The following is a 19,223-nucleotide window of genomic DNA, read 5'->3' as shown; positions in this document are numbered from 1 at the left end:
CGTCACCAAGTGCATTTAACCCTCAGTAGTGTGGTTGGTCAAGCTATCACACCAAGTGCATTTAACCAGCAATAGTCTGTTCATTTTTTGGCCATATACTAAATCAGGGGCAAGCTGCGTCCGTCACCAAGTGCATTTAACCAGCAATAGTCTGTTCATTTTTTGGCCATATACTACATCAGGGGCAAGCTGCGCCCGTCACCAAGTGCATTTAACCCTCAGTAGTGTGGTTCGTCAAGCTGTGACACCAAGTGCATTTAACCAGCAATAGTCTGTTCATTTTTTGGCCATATACTAAATCAGGGGCAAGCTGCGCCCGTCACCAAGTGCATTTAACCAGCAATAGTGTGGTTATTTTTTGGCCATATCCCAGTCTAATTCTGTCACTAAATCCATACCGGTCACCCAGCGCCTAAATACTAGGCCTCAAATTTATATCCCGCTAAATCTCTCGTTACCGCTGTCCTGTTGTGGCTGGGAAAGTTATTTAGTGTCCGTCAAAGCACATTTTTTGTTCTGGGTTGAAATACAATTCCCAATTTAGCAATTTCATAATTTAGTGGTTTCTGCTATATCAGAGCTATTTGAAATCTATCCCTAAAAGGGTATATAATATTCAAGGTGCACATAGGGTCATTCAGAATAACTTCACACACACGCTACTGTGCATTTCCAAGTCTAATTCTGTCACTAAATCCATACCGGTCACCCAGCGCCTAAATACTAGGCCTCAAATTTATATCCCGCTAAATCTCTCGTTACCGCTGTCCTGTTGTGGCTGGGAAAGTTATTTAGTGTCCGTCAAAGCACATTTTTTGTTCTGGGTTGAAGTACAATTCCCAATTTAGCAATTTCATAATTTAGTGGTTCCTGCTATATCAGAGCTATTTGAAATCTATCCCTAAAAGGGTATATAATATTCAAGGTGCACATAGGGTCATTCAGAATAACTTCACACACACGCTACTGTGCATTTCCAAGTCTAATTCTGTCGCTAAATCCATACCGGTCACCCAGCGCCTAAATACTAGGCCTCAAATTTATATCCCGCTAAATCTCTCGTTACCGCTGTCCTGTTGTGGCTGGGAAAGTTATTTAGTGTCCGTCAAAGCACATTTTTTGTTCTGGGTTGAAGTACAATTCCCAATTTAGCAATTTCATAATTTAGTGGTTCCTGCTATATCAGAGCTATTTGAAATCTATCCCTAAAAGGGTATATAATATTCAAGGTGCACATAGGGTCATTCAGAATAACTTCACACACACGCTACTGTGCATTTCCAAGTCTAATTCTGTCACTAAATCCATACCGGTCACCCAGCGCCTAAATACTAGGCCTCAAATTTATATCCCGCTGAATTTGAATACAATACATTGGGCCAAATAATATTTTTGTTGTTGTGGTGAACCATAACAATGAGAAAAACATCAGTAAAACAGTAAACATAGTAAGGGATGCGGACGTGGACATGGTCGTGGTGGTGTTAGTGGACCCTCTAGTGCTGGGAGAGGACGTGGCCGTTCTGCCACATCCACACGTCCTAGTGTACCAACTACCTCAGGTCCCAGTAGCCGCCAGAATTACCAGCGATATATGGTGGGGCCCAATGCCGTTCTAAGGATGGTAAGGCCTGAGCAGGTACAGGCATTAGTCAATTGGGTGGCCGACAGTGGATCCAGCACGTTCACATTATCTCCCACCCAGTCTTCTGCAGAAAGCGCACAGATGGCGCCTGAAAACCAACCCCATCAGTCTGTCACATCACCCCCATGCATACCAGGGAAACTGTCTCAGCCTCAAGTTATGCAGCAGTCTCTTATGCTGTTTGAAGACTCCGCTGGCAGGGTTTCCCAAGGGCATCCACCTAGCCCTTCCCCAGCGGTGAAAGATATAGAATGCACTGACGCACAACCACTTATGTTTCCTGATGATGAGGACATGGGAATACCACCTCAGCATGTCTCTGATGATGACGAAACACAGGTGCCAACTGCTGCGTCTTTCTGCAGTGTGCAGACTGAACAGGAGGTCAGGGATCAAGACTGGGTGGAAGACGATGCAGGGGATGATGAGGTCCTAGACCCCACATGGAATGAAGGTCGTGCCACTGACTTTCACAGTTCGGAGGAAGAGGCAGTGGTGAGACCGAGCCAACAGCGTAGCAAAAGAGGGAGCAGTGGGCAAAAGCAGAACACCCGCCGCCAAGAGACTCCGCCTGCTACTGCCCGCCGCCATCTGGGACCGAGCACCCCAAAGGCAGCTTCAAGGAGTTCCCTGGCATGGCACTTCTTCAAACAATGTGCTGACGACAAGACCCGAGTGGTTTGCACGCTGTGCCATCAGAGCCTTAAGTGAGGCATTAACGTTCTGAACCTGAGCACAACCTGCATGACCAGGCACCTGCATGCAAAGCATGAACTGCAGTGGAGTAAACACCTTAAAACCAAGGAAGTCACTCAGGCTCCCCCTGCTACCTCTTCTGCTGCTGCCGCCTCGGCCTCTTCTGCTGCTGTCGCCTCGGCCTCTTCCTCCGCCTCTGGAGGAACGTTGGCACCTGCCGCCCAGCAAACAGGGGATGTACCACCAACACCACCACCACCACCTCCGTCACCAAGCGTCTCAACCATGTCACACGCCAGCGTTCAGCTCTCCATCTCACAAACATTTGAGAGAAAGCGTAAATTCCCACCTAGCCACCCTCGATCCCTGGCCCTGAATGCCAGCATTTCTAAACTACTGGCCTATGAAATGCTGTCATTTAGGCTGGTGGACACAGACAGCTTCAAACAGCTCATGTCGCTTGCTGTCCCACAGTATGTTGTTCCCAGCCGCCACTACTTCTCCAAGAGAGCCGTGCCTTCCCTGCACAAGCAAGTATCCGATAAAATCAAGTGTGCACTGCGCAACGCCATCTGTGGCAAGGTCCACCTAACCACAGATACGTGGACCAGTAAGCACGGCCAGGGACGCTATATCTCCCTAACTGCACACTGGGTAAATGTAGTGGCAGCTGGGCCCCAGGCGGAGAGCTGTTTGGCACACGTCCTTCCGCCGCCAAGGATCGCAGGGCAACATTCTTTGCCTCCTGTTGCCACCTCCTCCTTCTCGGCTTCCTCCTCCTCTTCTTCCACCTGCTCATCCAGTCAGCCACACACCTTCACCACCAACTTCAGCACAGCCCGGGGTAAACATCAGCAGGCCATTCTGAAACTCATATGTTTGGGGGACAGGCCCCACACCGCACAGGAGTTGTGGCGGGGTATAGAACAACAGACCGACGAGTGGTTGCTGCCGGTGAGCCTCAAGCCCGGCCTGGTGGTGTGCGATAATGGGCGAAATCTCGTTGCAGCTCTGGGACTAGCCAATTTGACGCACATCCCTTGCTTGGCGCATGTGCTGAATTTGGTGGTGCAGAAGTTCATTCACAACTACCCCGACATGTCAGAGCTGCTGCATAAAGTGCGGGCCGTCTGTTCGCGCTTCCGGCGTTCACATCCTGCTGCTGCTCGCCTGTCTGCGCTACAGCGTAACTTCGGCCTTCCCGCTCACCGCCTCATATGCGACGTGCCCACCAGGTGGAACTCCACCTTGCACATGCTGGACAGACTGTGCGAGCAGCAGCAGGCCATAGTGGAGTTTCAGCTGCAGCACGCACGGGTCAGTCGCACTAAGAACAGCACCACTTCACCACCAATGACTGGGCCTCCATGCGAGACCTGTGTGCCCTGTTGCGCTGTTTCGAGTACTCCACCAACATGGCCAGTGGCGATGACGCCGTTATCAGCGTTACAATACCACTTCTATGTCTCCTTGAGAAAACACTTAGGGCGATGATGCAAGAGGAGGTGGCCCAGGAGGAGGAGGAGGAAGAGGGGTCATTTTTAGCACTTTCAGGCCAGTCTCTTCGAAGTGACTCAGAGGGAGGTTTTTGGCAACAGCAGAGGCCAGGTACAAATGTGGCCAGACAGGGCCCACTACTGGAGGACGAGGAGGACGAGGATGAGGAGGAGGTGGAGGAGGATGAGGATGAAGCATGGTCACAGCGGGGTGGCACCCAACGCAGCTCGGGTCCATCACTGGTGCGTGGCTGGGGGGAAAGGCAGGACGATGACGATACGCCTCCCACAGAGGACAGCTTGTCCTTACCCCTGGGCAGCCTGGCACACATGAGCGACTACATGCTGCAGTGCCTGCGCAACGACAGCAGAGTTGCCCACATTTTAACCTGTGCGGACTACTGGGTTGCCACCCTGCTGGATCCACACTACAAAGACAATGTGCCCACCTTACTTCCTGCACTGGAGCGTGATAGGAAGATGCGCGAGTACAAGCGCACGTTGGTAGATGCGCTACTGAGAGCATTCCCAAATGTCACAGGGGAACAAGTGGAAGCCCAAGGCCAAGGCAGAGGAGGAGCAAGAGGTCGCCAAGGCAGCTGTGTCACGGCCAGCTCCTCTGAGGGCAGGGTTAGCATGGCAGAGATGTGGAAAACTTTTGTCAACACGCCACAGCTAACTGCACCACCACCTGATACGCAACGTGTTAGCAGGAGGCAACATTTCACTAACATGGTGGAACAGTACGTGTGCACACCCCTCCACGTACTGACTGATGGTTCGGCCCCATTCAACTTCTGGGTCTCTAAATTGTCCACGTGGCCAGAGCTAGCCTTTTATGCCTTGGAGGTGCTGGCCTGCCCGGCGGCCAGCGTTTTGTCTGAACGTGTATTCAGCACGGCAGGGGGCGTCATTACAGACAAACGCAGCCGCCTGTCTACAGCCAATGTGGACAAGCTGACGTTCATAAAAATGAACCAGGCATGGATCCCACAGGATCTGTCCGTCCCTTGTCCAGATTAGACATTAACTACCTCCCCTTAACCATATATTATTGGACTCCAGGGCACTTCCTCATTCAATCCTATTTTTATTTTCATTTTACCATTATATTGCGAGGCTACCCAAAGTTGAATGAACCTCTCCTGTGTCTGGGTGCCGGGGCCTAAATATATGCCAATGGACTGTTCCAATTTTGGGTGACGTGAAGCCTGATTCTCTGCTATGACATGCAGAATGATTCTCTGCTGACATGAAGCCAGATTGTCTGTTACGGGACCTCTCTCCTCTGCCTGTGTGTGTGCTGGGCCTAAATATATGCCAATGGACTGTTGCAGTGGTGGCTGACGTGAAGCCTCATTCTCTGCTATGACATGCAGACTAATTCTCTGCTGACATGAAGACAGATTCTCTGTTACGGGACCTCTCTCCTCTGCCTGTGTGTGTGCTGGGCCTAAATATATGCCAATGGACTGTTGCAGTGGTGGCTGACGTGAAGCCTCATTCTCTGCTATGACATGCAGACTGATTCTCTGCTGACATGAAGCCAGATTCTCTGTTACGGGACCTCTCTCCTCTGCCTGTGTGTGTGCTGGGCCTAAATATATGCCAATGGACTGTTGCAGTGGTGGCTGACGTGAAGCCTCATTCTCTGCTATGACATGCAGACTAATTCTCTGCTGACATGAAGACAGATTCTCTGTTACGGGACCTCTCTCCTCTGCCTGTGTGTGTGCTGGGCCTAAATATATGCCAATGGACTGTTGCAGTGGTGGCTGACGTGAAGCCTCATTCTCTGCTATGACATGCAGACTGATTCTCTGCTGACATGAAGACAGATTCTCTGTTACGGGACCTCCCTCCTCTGCCTGGGTGCTGGGCCTAAATATATGCCAATGGACTGTTGCAGTGGTGGCTGACGTGAAGCCTCATTCTCTGCTATGACATGCAGACTGATTCTCTGCTGACATGAAGCCAGATTCTCTGTTACGGGACCTCCCTCCTCTGCCTGGGTGCTGGGCCTAAATATATGCCAATGGACTGTTGCAGTGGTGGCTGACGTGAAGCCTCATTCTCTGCTATGACATGCAGACTGATTCTCTGCTGACATGAAGACAGATTCTCTGTTACGGGACCTCTCTCCTCTGCCTGTGTGTGTGCTGGGCCTAAATATATGCCAATGGACTGTTGCAGTGGTGGCTGACGTGAAGCCTCATTCTCTGCTATGACATGCAGACTGATTCTCTGCTGACATGAAGCCAGATTCTGTGTTACGGGACCTCTCTCCTCTGCCTGTGTGTGTGCTGGGCCTAAATATATGCCAATGGACTGTTGCAGTGGTGGCTGACGTGAAGCCTCATTCTCTGCTATGACATGCAGACTAATTCTCTGCTGACATGAAGACAGATTCTCTGTTACGGGACCTCTCTCCTCTGCCTGTGTGTGTGCTGGGCCTAAATATATGCCAATGGACTGTTGCAGTGGTGGCTGACGTGAAGCCTCATTCTCTGCTATGACATGCAGACTGATTCTCTGCTGACATGAAGACAGATTCTCTGTTACGGGACCTCCCTCCTCTGCCTGGGTGCTGGGCCTAAATATATGCCAATGGACTGTTGCAGTGGTGGCTGACGTGAAGCCTCATTCTCTGCTATGACATGCAGACTGATTCTCTGCTGACATGAAGCCAGATTCTCTGTTACGGGACCTCTCTCCTCTGCCTGTGTGTGTGCTGGGCCTAAATATATGCCAATGGACTGTTGCAGTGGTGGCTGACGTGAAGCCTCATTCTCTGCTATGACATGCAGACTGTTTCTCTGCTGACATGAAGCCAGATTCTCTGTTACGGGACCTCCCTCCTCTGCCTGGGTGCTGGGCCTAAATATATGCCAATGGACTGTTGCAGTGGTGGCTGACGTGAAGCCTCATTCTCTGCTATGACATGCAGACTAATTCTCTGCTGACATGAAGACAGATTCTCTGTTAAGGGACCTCTCTCCTCTGCCTGTGTGTGCTGGGCCTAAATATATGCCAATGGACTGTTGCAGTGGTGGCTGACGTGAAGCCTCATTCTCTGCTATGACATGCAGACTGATTCTCTGCTGACATGAAGCCAGATTCTCTGTTACGGGACCTCCCTCCTCTGCCTGGGTGCTGGGCCTAAATATATGCCAATGGACTGTTGCAGTGGTGGCTGACGTGAAGCCTCATTCTCTGCTATGACATGCAGACTAATTCTCTGCTGACATGAAGCCAGATTCTCTGTTACGGGACCTCTCTCCTCTGCCTGGGTGCCGGGGCCTAAATATCTGAGAATGGACTGTTCCAGTGGTGGGTGACGGGAAGCCAGATTCTCTGCTATGGGACCTCTCTCCAATTGATTTTGGTTAATTTTTATTTATTTAATTTTTATTTTAATTCATTTCCCTATCCACATTTGTTTGCAGGGGATTTACCTACATGTTGCAGCCCTTTTGCAGCCCTCTAGCTCTTTCCTGGGCTGTTTTACAGCCTTTTTAGTGCCGAAAAGTTCGGGTCCCCATTGACTTCAATGGGGTTCGGGTTCGGGACGAAGTTCGGATCGGGTTCGGATCCCGAACCCGAACATTTCCGGGATGTTCGGCCGAACTTCTCGAACCCGAACATCCAGGTGTTCGCTCAACTCTAGTGATGACTACTAAGAATTGATATCTACAGAATGGGAAGTCTGAGTCAATTGTAAGGCTGAGTGACCAGAGTGAAAAGTAAAAGATTTTAAGAAGTGTTTTTTAACTATACCAAAATATGTTTAACGTTTTAATTCACATAAAACCTAAATTCAAACAATGGATCATTTTCTGACATTAACCTTTAAAACAGGGATCAGCAACCTTCGGTACTCTATCTGCTGCAAAACTACAACTCTCAGCATGCAAACATGCTTGGCTGTTCTTACTCCTACATAAGTGAATGAAGCATACTGGGAGTTGTAGTTTCTGAACAGCTGGGAGTTCCAGAGGTGGCTAATCGATGTTTTAAAATAACTTTCTGACAGTCTTTAAAGGGTATTCTAAGTCCCTAACGCTGACGACATCTTCTTGGAATCAGTGGTGACATTCTGTACACAGAATATACAGGACATCACTGCTGAGGCCAGTGATTGGCTGCAGCAGTGACCTATGTGCTTGAAACCTAACTGCTGCAACCAGAAAAACAAACCAGTGGGGAAGACCAAAGCTCAGTGTTGGAAGAAGCAGAGGTGAAAAGGGTTGAGTATCTATTCTTGTGTTATTTTACCACATGTATAGGGGTTGCATGAATTTTTCACTCATACAACTCTTTGAGCTTTACTAGAACTTATCATATGTCAAGAGTTATTTTATAAAATGTGTCCTAACTATTTTGGATCTGTGAAGAGAGTGCGAGGTTTACAAGGAGAGAGATGCTACGATCAAGCTTCCTCATGTCACATTCAGAACATATTCTACAGACGCACAAGTCTCTATTATACTCTGTAACATTAGTACTTCTGCACTCCGGGCAGCGAAAATCCTGAATTTGAAACAGGAGAGTATGACTCTACTACTCTGCTCAGAGTAAAAATCAGGCTGCACTTTAGAAAAGTTGTACTTATTCCTGTCTATGTAGTATTACTTTGAACTTTGAGCCTTTTTATGGGCAGACATGCTTTCCTGGCAATAACTGAGGTTAGCGATTCTCTGTCTTACAGCAGAGAATTGGCTTCTGCTTAAATTATGGCACAGTTTCGAATTTCACCCGCCATTGCTATTTTTACATTTTATGAGGAGAATTTATCATAGGGAAACTTTTTAAGTCATTTTTTTGTCTGCATTGTATTTTACCAAAGGTCGTACATTGTTTAATACATTTGGTGCATCTTTATAAATAACACTGCAGTCTACACATGTTACTCTATTTTTGGCTCCTCCCTTTTAAAAAAGTCGCAGTTGATAAATCTGGTGTGTGTCTAATTAACATAGCCTTCCACACCACAAATGGCGAGAACGGTGTTGAAATCACAAAAAGTTGCAATTTATGTCCAAAAATGGCATGAGCCAACATTTGTGACTTTTAGTTACATATTGAATCTTGTATTTGCACTATAAAACATGAATTACCTGTGCTCCATTTTCCACTGAAAACATTCGTTGTGTTCCGCCACTGAGTTTTGTACACCAGAGGTACCATAGGACAGAAACATTTTGTGTTTCAGAAGTGACATTCACATTTACAAAAAGCTCAGCAATTTGTTTAGCTGCCCTGTTAAAATACATGTAAATGTTGATTTTACATACAGTCTTATTAAAGCATTCTTCATCTACAAATGTGGAGACCATAATAAATACTGTAATAAAGTGTAATCTCAACCAAATATGGCCATACATGTCAAAAATGGCACGACAGCAGGATCAGGTAGTCACAGGGATTTTACATCAGTTTAGTTAAAAGGGATTTTCATAACAAAGACATTTACCACATACTGTACCAAATGGATATGCCTGATGGGTGCAGGGTTGGCCGCTGGGACCTCTAATTATGAGACATTTGTCAATATTCCATATGTGTCCACAGCCTATAGGGAGAACCCCCTTAAAGAGGTATTCCAGTTTTAATGATTACATTTATTTATTTAGAGAACCAGATATTGAACAACTTTCTAATATACATCTATTTAAAATTTTGCTTGCAGACCATTAATATATCCATAAAGCTGCCTCTCCCTAAAGAAGAAAAATGGTATGGCCCATTTAAGTCCTGTAATATGCATCCACTATAAGAGCTGGAAAGGATTAAACATTGTGTCAGTCATGTGAGCCGTCATGTGACCCTCACAAGTATCATGTGACCTGGATTCAGTTAACTGCCCAGGTATCTAACAGGTGAATAGCAGTGTATTGAGGAGAAGAACATATGCAGGATATAGAGCATTACTACCAGCAGCAGTATCTCACTTTGTCTGTCAGTGTCTGTGTAGAAACAGATTTGTGTGTTTTTTGCACTGAACTTTAACATGACAACATCACCTAAAGACAAGGTTTTACGTTTAAAGGGGTTTTCCTAGACTTTTCTACTGATGACATATCCCTTGGCACTACTGCGAGCGCCAAGGCATTCTCAAAAAGCTAATCAGCGGGAGTCGGACCCCCACCGATCAGATACTGATGACCTATTCAGAGGAAAAGTCATCTGTAGAAAAGTCTTGGAAAACCCTTTTAATTGATACATAGAATCACAAATACACCTCCCAAAGATGCTATATAGAAAAATCCAATTAAGGCCTCATGCACACGGCCGTTGCCCAGCCATGCCCATATTGTGCTCCGCAAACAGCGGGTCTACAATATATATGGGCACCGGAAGTTTGTGCACCGCATCACAGACGCGGACCCATTCCGTGGGGTTTCTTTCCGTGCCTCTGCACAATATAAAAATAGAACATATTCACGAAATAAAAATATTCAAGTTGAATGGCTCTAGATCCCTCTGCTGCAATGCTGCAGCTGCACAGATGGTGCCGGTGCATTGGGGACCGCAAATTGGGGCTGTGTACATGAGGCCTAATAGTGAAGCCTGGGATGGATAGCAGCTGACCAATCCCATCTGGTCGCTAGGGAAACAGTGCCTAACAATCAGTCTTTTCTAAGTCTTTTCTGTATTATCAGGCAGAACATCTGTAGCATACGGTCTTGGTTCTCCATCCTCAGTATAGTTCAGCAATAGCCGACTGGTGGGGGTTCAGCTATTTGAGGGGGCTGCCCCACTGGGACGAGTGTTGCAGCTGTACACTGTATAGTAGCTGTGTTTGGCGTTGCAGTTCAATCCCAATCAATATAATTGGACTGAGCTGCACAAAAAACATGTTAATGATGGCTGTGATGGTTGAGGACAGCCAGGTGCAGGACTTTAGCAAAATTGCTGGGTCAGTTCAATAAAGTGGCCCACTGTTTTAATAAGAAGAACTGTAATAAGTTTATGCTGCGCTTAGTTAGGGCAGCAGAAAACCGGTGACAGATTCCTTTTCAATCCTGACCATCCCTTTATTACAGATACTGGGACTTCACTAGACAGGAAACTGCTTGCAAATACTAATCATTTTGCATATTTTCAAAATTAACTATGGTCTTACAATATACTGAAAACGTAATTATTACTTTGTCCAACAAACTTTGTCTATAAACTCCTTCATTGTCATTTTGTCCCACTCTTCAGCATGTGGTGCTTCCCAAGGAGAGTCAACTGGAATCTGAATGAAAAAAATAAATAGTTACCATCATTTACAATTTTCCTCTTTACCAGAGCTGTATTTACCCCTAGGCACTGGCATCGTTGTTAGTTAAAAATAAAAATAATTTTAAAATAAAATACTTGGCTTTAATTGAACAATTCTGTTTATAGCTATAAGTTCATTACATGAATATATAACATTTTATGAATTAATTTGTATGAAATGATATAGACTATGTAAATTCTGAAGCTGCATAAAAAGTATGAAATGCATTAGAAGTACAACAGCCATATGCCGACTTCCCCAAAAAGGCATACAAACCAAAAAACAAGCACATATAAAATATATAGCAAACAATTCTTGTGCCTTTAATTAATGTAACATAAATCTCTAAAAAGAAAGAAACTTTAAATTAGCATGCTTAGAGGGGTTTTCTAGGACTATTTTTCAGACTACAGGATACACCAGACTACAAGACTCAGGTTCAGACAACAGAAAATTATACCTATTAAACCTTCCCTGGTCGGTCACTAACTCTACCGTTTAGCATACGGGGGTTAATAGTTTTGGTCAGCTCCTATTAACCCCTTCACGTCCGCAATCTGTCGATATACGTGATAACTACACATGCCCCATGCAGTTATCACGTATATAGACGTCGGGACCTTTAATTAGAGAAAGCGCTGCTTCACTGCTTTATGCAACGCTTCCCCGCAATGAAATCAGCTTCCTGCTTCTGCCCAGAGATAACCGAGCCTTTAGCTTCGGTTTCTGGGCAGAATATTTTCTGTTGACCACCACGATTTTTGTTCAATCGTGGTGGTCATATGGCTTACATAAATCGGCGCTCCCCTTCAGCTTCCGACTCACTCCTCCTCACTCCTCCTCCTCCTGGACATCGATAACAATTAAAATATGCCTCGATCTTCTTCTGCCCAGGGATAACTGAGTTTCTGGGCAGAATAGTCTCTTTTGACCACCATGATTTTTGGCCAATCGTGGTGGTCATATGGCTTACATGAACCGGCGCTCCCCTTCAGCTTCAGCCTGGCCCCGACTCACTCCTCCTCCCTCCTCCTCCCCCCTCCTCCTCCCGGGCATCAAAAAGTAAAAGACATGCCTCGATCTTCTTCTGCCCAGGGATAACTAAGTTTCTGGGCAGAATATATTCTGTTGACCACCACGATTGTCCAATCGTGGTGGTCAAATGTTTACATGACACAGCACTCCTGTCCTTATTTCAGCCCCCCTTCCTCCTTCACAGCGATCCAGTGAAGGAGGACTGAAGACACAGTGTGACACTTCTCTCTATATCTTTATACATAGTATATAGATATATAGCTCTCCATATTATCTATCATTTGCCCCAACTAGATTAGTCAGGTAGGAAAAAAAAATAAAAAATAAGAAAGATATTTCTATAAGGGTAGGGTACAGGTGTCCTTTAGTGATGTTTCAGTTCTTTTACTGGAAACAATCCGCTTAGCCCCAGTAAGAGAACTGAAACATCACCACTTGGGTGAATAACAGACACCACTTTTTTTTTTTTACTTCATCTTGATGTGACGCAGATTTTCTTCATATATATATATATATATATATATATATATATATATATATATATATCAAAAGGAAAATTCAAGGCAGCACAAAATTGTAACCAAAGTATGGATTGCCCGCAATAAGACGCAACCCACCGTCTTGAAATACAAGTCTCAGAAAGCGGACTGAAACGTCGCATGGGTGAAAAATGGACCTTACATCTTTTTTCGCTGATTGGAAGTGCTGCAGTCTTTTCTTTGTATTTCAAGACGGTGGGTTGCGTCTTATTGCGGGCAATCCATACTTTGGTTAAATTTTGTGCTACCTTGAATTATCCTTTTGATATCTATACAGTATATAAAAAAAAAGCAGTGTCACACAGAGGTGTCTCTAGCTTTCAAACTTTGGGGGGGCACACTGGGGGCCAGGACAAAAGTAGGGGGGCAGCTATAACAATGATACATTTACTCAAGTACACTTAGAAATGTTGTGATACTTTACCCAATACCTAAAACCGCAACAGGGAAGAAAAGTCCAGCTGTCTGTGGATGACACTTTTATAGAGAGGGGGATCTGTGGGTGACACTGCTATGGGGGGGGGGGGGGGGCTGTGGATGCCACATACCGTGTATAGCATCTTATTTGTGGTCGGGCACTCACGAAGAAGGACTCCTACCTGCTGGCTGGCTAAAGCGGTTAGAGTTATGCCGAAACCGTGACATTGAAGGGATAGCTGAAGGAGGCCATCCCCTTGGTGTGAAGCTGAGATTGAGGAGGGGTAGGGTGGGAGAGTTTGACACAACGTTCATTGAAGGAGGGGCAGAGGTGCCATGATATAGGCAACCGTGCCCCTCCCACAAATACAGGCCAATGAATCGGCCTTAACACTTGTGGTCAGGCACTCACGAAGAAGGACTCCTACCTGCTGGCTGGCTAAAGCGGTTAGAGTTATGCCGAAACCGTGACGTTGAAGGCATAGCTGAAGGAGGCCAAAAAGAACAACAATTTCTATCATATCGGAATGCTACAAACATTTATTCATAACAACAAATTCGGACAAGCAAGATTTATTTCAGTATACGGACAAGGAATGTAGCGGCTGAAACAGGACGAACGCCAATGTCCTAGTCTTTTAATTATATGTACTGGAACCCGATTCCTTGATGCGGCGGATGCCGCCCCTATGCGAAACGAATGCCAGGATTATGAGGACGGGTCTACTGCCAGATTAGTCAGTAAAACATGAATATGAGTTATGAATTGGGGACAGGTAAGGCGAGTATTATTGAATGGTAGCAAAGGACTGCCGGGCGACTTGTTTGGCAAAGAGGACAGAAGCTGTTGTAGCACGCGCACGGGACACCAATGATGAGAGGTCAGGAAGAAAAACACCTGGGTCGGGGGGCCTACCTGAGAGGTCTTGGAGGTGAGTAGCGAGAGTATGAAACCATTTCTGGAAGCCGAGAGCTGACCGAGAGTGACGTATCTGCTACTGTTAGCCGGGGAAGTAAACTCGGCCGGTCTCAAAAACCCGTAAAAGGCCAGGTACATGGCAGCTTTTATTATCAAACTATGCAGGGCACCGAATGGTTTTTTGTCTAACAAGTTGGAAAGGTCGCGGAAAAGCTGGCCAGTGACTGGTAGCCGGAGAGTGCGTGACTCGCAGTCGCTTTTCTCGAGACCCCTCAGAGTAGCATTAATGTTATGGATTAAAAACAATGAACCTGGCTGGGTGAAACTCATGGCTCTAAAATGTTGCACCCCTGCAAGGTAGGACTTGACCGTGACCGAGCGGTGGCGAGATGAGCGTCTATGGAAGGATTAGAGCAGCGTATAGAGGGACTGGGCTCCCGATGGCGGCTGGTTCTGGACAGATCTGTGAAAAGAGGGTAAAATTAAAACGAGATAACGCGTCGGCTGCTGCGTTGTGGTTACCGGCTATATGTGAAGCTATGTAACGAAACTGGTGTTGTAATGACAGAAGGACCAGGCGCCTAAGAAATAACATGACATATGGAGACTTAGAAGAACCACTATTGAGAATCTCGATGACGGCTGCATTATCGGACACGAAGGACACAGTCTGACCTGACCAACTTTGACCCCAGGTATAGGATGCTGCCACTAAGGGGTAGAGTTCAAAAACTGCTGAGGTACGGAAAAACCCAGGAATGGAACTAACTTCGATTGGCCATCTCTCTGCTAACCAATGGTTGCCAAAAATAGCTGCGAAACCTGTATTGGCAGCAGCGTTGGACAAAATTACGGGGGAGTTGTTGGATATTGTGGGAACAAAGAGCGAGATGCCATTCCATTGCGTGAGAAATTGATCCCACATGTTCAAGTCAGCCATGACCATATCGTCCAGACCTATGCTGCTATCCTGGGAAGGGGCTGTAGGAAAGAGTGAAAGTAAACGAGATACAAATGCCCTACCTTGCGGAATTATGCGCATCGCAAAGTTCAGCATACCTAACAGGGACTGTAGCTGAACTGTTTTAACCACTCTAGTAGATGTGAAATTATGAACGGCTTCCCTGATTCTCTGTAATTTGTCCCTTGGCAACCTGGCAACCATGTTCTGGGTGTCCAATACTATACCAAGGAATGTGATGACTGCGGAGGGACCTTCCACTTTCTTGGGAGAGACAGGAACCCCCAATTGTCTGAAACACTCCAGTAGCAAATGAAGGTCTATGGGGGGAGCGTCAGGACGCTCAACAATTAAAAAATCATCCAGGTAGTGAATAACATTGCTACAGTGGAATTCATGGACTAAAATCCAGTGGAGAGCCTTGGCTAATTGGTCAAATAACCACGGGCTACTCTTAGACCCGAATGTGAGATTGGAAGCAAAATAATAAAGGCCCCTCCATTTGATGCCATACCATTGCCAGAGGGATGGTTTGATCGGTAGTAATTTGAAGGCGTCTGCAATATCGGCTTTAGAAAGGATGGTGCTGGGACCTAACTGTAAGATAAGAGCGATGGCATATCTCATGCTAACCTCTTCTGATGGAATGAGAGAGTTGATGCTAGGTATAGGGGTACCATGCGGGGCGGACAGGTCGATAATCAACCTCTCTTTGTTACTGAATTTGCCAAACACGACTCCTATCGGGCTGATTCTCCACCTATCAAAGGGTGATGATGAAAAAGGGCCTATCAGGAAACCTTTGACTAATTCCGCTGCTATTAACCTATCTGAGACATCAGGGTGTTGGTCAGCGGACTGTAGGTTCCTGCATTCGTGTGTGGAATCTGGAAGGGCCACCATCCCAGTGTGGAAACCGAACGCGAATCCTGTACTAAGGAACTCCACAAAGCCTGGGTCAGGGTACCTGCGTAGGAACTGCTGCAACCGAACTATATTAACAACACACATGTAATTATTATCTGCTTTTAATGAACAGACTACTTTAGGGTGGGCTCTGAAGCAGTTAGTACATATGTGTAGCAAGCGGCACTGACTCAAGTTACAGGATGCATAGTTGAAATTATTACAAATCTGTGACCTTCCGAGTAGTTTGATGGGTCTACCCAGCTTGTCAACTAAACCAGAGTATTTGTGTGAATCGGACGGGCCGGGAACAGGACCTGTAGAACTAGACCCTTCACTCTGAGCAGCCTTATGACACCACACCGTGGAATGGTCAATTGATTGGCACAGGGAGCATGATGGTGCCTTAAGCCCGGCGAAATGCCTACAAAAAATCTCTGTATCAATATTGGCCCAGTTAGTAAGAAACTGGAACTGACTTAAGGTGGCAGCTGCCTTGGCCGAGAAAGAACAATGGTAGTCGTAGAAGGAACTACCACCATACTTGTACCCCAACTCCGTTATCCTGAACAAGTACAAATCAAGTTCTTCCCTTCTCTCGGGACGAACTGAACAGATTACGTCTCTGTACAAACTAAATACAAGCACAAACTCAGGTACCGTGAGCTTGCGGTTCAGCCTGTGGTCTCGGCCTTTCAGGATCACTGACACATCCCCACAGGCAATTACCCTACTATCAGAAAGATCCCGGGTAGCGACCAGTAAGGATGCTAGATTGACATCTCTACCTTCCAGGATGTCCTTCTTTAGATTGGCAGGAACAAAATGTGCCGGCATAATACCGGGCGCTGTCACAAGGATACCTGCCCCTGTCGCCGTAGATGTGGATGGAACAACAGCATTGATGGTATGCGGAGTAGTGGCAAAACAACGAGACTCAACCGATTGCAACCTGGTTTGCACATCCGTGACAGACGAAGTCAAGTTATTCAACAACAGATGGATTTGTGTCAGAGAGTTCTGAACAGTGACCGCGGAGACTTCTTCCTGCTGCTGAGGGCCTGAGTTAACGACCAATAACCGGTATAACTCAGCCTTCCTAGCAGAAGCGGGATACGAAGTACCCCGTCTGGACAATTTTGACATCAGCCTAGGGACGGTCCAAGTGCGAAGAGACGACAAACTGCCCCCTTCTGACATCCTGGCGGGGTTCTCGTCGACCAAAGCCTCCACTATGTCTGAAGCACGTGACATACCCTGTGGATACAGTATGCATAAATCAACTCCTGACTGTCAACCGACACCTGAACGATGTGACGTGGCTGTGAGTAGGCCGAGACCCATGCAACTGTGAAGAATACAAGTGAAAGGACGAGAGAACCTGAGCCAAGGAGAAGCGATAGCTGAACCTAGAACACCCCGGTGAATGGTGAGTCTGACCGTGGCACAACTGACCCACTACCAGAAGGAGAGAATGGAATAGTACCACGACATAGCTACTGCCATACTGTACCCTGATGGTTGAACAACGTGCAGAATGTGTATGAAGGACGAGACAAATCCTGGAATAAAAATCACATGTAAGATCCTCGCGTACGTCATAGCGCCAAGCATAGAGGCGTGCGTCCAACAATACAGAGATCCTCTAACTAGCACTGAACAAGTATATCGCCCCCTCCCTAAACTCCATCAATCAAGCATGAGTTATACTCTTATAATTATTCCCTCTTTTTTTTTTATAACACATTTTGTTTTCTTATTTTTTCAATTTTTTTTAATTTATACACTTTTTTTTTCCATTCTTTTTTTTTGTGGTCATAACTCCTGGTGGCCACTAGATGGAGCCAACACAGAGCACAGAGTCATGGACTGCACTGCCGGCAGTCACCACCGGAGGGAGCCTGCATCATCCAACACTGCTCCATGGACTGCATTGACTCCAGCAGCCACCAGGGGGAGCCCACACAGTAACCGGCCACACACAGCATGGGCAGACAGCAGAGGAGACCGCAAGCAGGACGCTGAGGTGAGTGCGCCGCAACATGACAAGGGCCAGTACGGGCATGGGGGGCATGAGGGGGAAAGAACCAATCTGCTGCCGCGGACCCTGCCCAACTAATGGCACAGCGGCCCGTGCCAGACGTTAAGGGAGGAGAGAAATTTGAATAGGGATCGCGCTGATCCCTGCACCCTACGATTCATGCCACGTGGGAGCCGGCGCTGCCTGGCAGACGCTCCGGTGCAGTGTGGCCCCCTCTTACCTAGAGAGCCGGCACTGCCGGCCGGACTTGTGAACCGAGACTGCAATGTGGCAGTCACTTACCTGATCTAGTAGCTTGCTTTGCGCAGAAAACGAACTTCTAGGACCAGACGCAATCTTCACACACGGAACGAAGGCCAGCGTTTGACACAACGTTCATTGAAGGAGGGGCAGAGGTGCCATGATATAGGCAACCATGCCCCTCCCACAAATACAGGCCAATGAATCGGCCTTAACACGTGTCATCCACAGATCCACCCCATGACAGTGTCATCCCCATTTCCCCCTCCATAACAGTGTCATCCACAGATCTCCCTCCACGCCTCTCACAGGAGTGTACATTTGACATTTCTAAACTGTAATCCATATCCTGCAGTAACTTTTACTTTAAATCAGGATTAAGCGGCCGCTCATCTCTAGTAGTACCTTAACCTTACACCACTCGGCTAGCTTCAGTAACAGGGCCAGGCTACAGCCTACAGGTACTGCCTGTTAGTTGTTATCGAGCGAGTGCTGATTTCTGCAGGTCAGATACGGATTACAGTTTAGAAGAAATGTACACTCCTGGGAGCAGTTCAGACCAGTGGCGGATCCAGTGCCTGGACTCGGGAGGGGCACTTCCAGATTATTTTCTGTCCGCCGCCACAGAACAAGAGTGCTTATAGAACAGACTACACAGAGTAGAGGTATACTGTATATTGTGGGGCACAGTGTAGAGGTATACTGTATATTATGGGGCACAGTGTAGAGGTATACTGTATATTGTGGGGCACAGTGTAGAGGTATACTGTATATTGTGGGGCACAGTGTAGAGGTATACTGTATATTGTGGGGCACAGTGTAGAGGTATACTGTATATTGTGGGGCACAGTGTAGAGGTATACTTTATATTGTGGGGCACAGTGTAGCGGTATACTGTTTATTGTGGGGCACAGTGTAGCGGTATACTGTATATTGTGGGGCACAGTGTAGCGGTATACTGTATATTGTGGGGCACAGTGTAGAGGTATACTGTATATTGTGAGGCACAGTGTAGGCTATGTGTGTATAACAAGCATATTTTACATGAACACTTACAG

General features: G+C 46.7%; 1 protein-coding gene across 1 annotated transcript in view; it reads right to left on the bottom strand.

The window, feature by feature from the left end:
* LOC122931669 (amine oxidase [flavin-containing] B-like) overlaps window positions 1-19,223 on the bottom strand; it is a 110,585-nt gene that overhangs the window by 64,068 nt on the left and 27,294 nt on the right. The window contains exons 5-7 of the mRNA XM_044285739.1: window positions 16,665-16,672; window positions 10,989-11,080; window positions 8,955-9,096 (exon numbers count right to left, since the gene is read on the bottom strand). Coding sequence (XP_044141674.1) covers window positions 8,955-9,096; window positions 10,989-11,080; window positions 16,665-16,672 — 242 coding nt within the window. The remainder of the gene's footprint in view (window positions 1-8,954; window positions 9,097-10,988; window positions 11,081-16,664; window positions 16,673-19,223) is intronic.

The sequence above is a fragment of the Bufo gargarizans genome, chromosome 3, assembly GCF_014858855.1.
Source record: "Bufo gargarizans isolate SCDJY-AF-19 chromosome 3, ASM1485885v1, whole genome shotgun sequence".
Taxonomy (NCBI): domain Eukaryota; kingdom Metazoa; phylum Chordata; class Amphibia; order Anura; family Bufonidae; genus Bufo; species Bufo gargarizans.
This window is presented reverse-complemented; position numbering and strand designations above follow the sequence as displayed.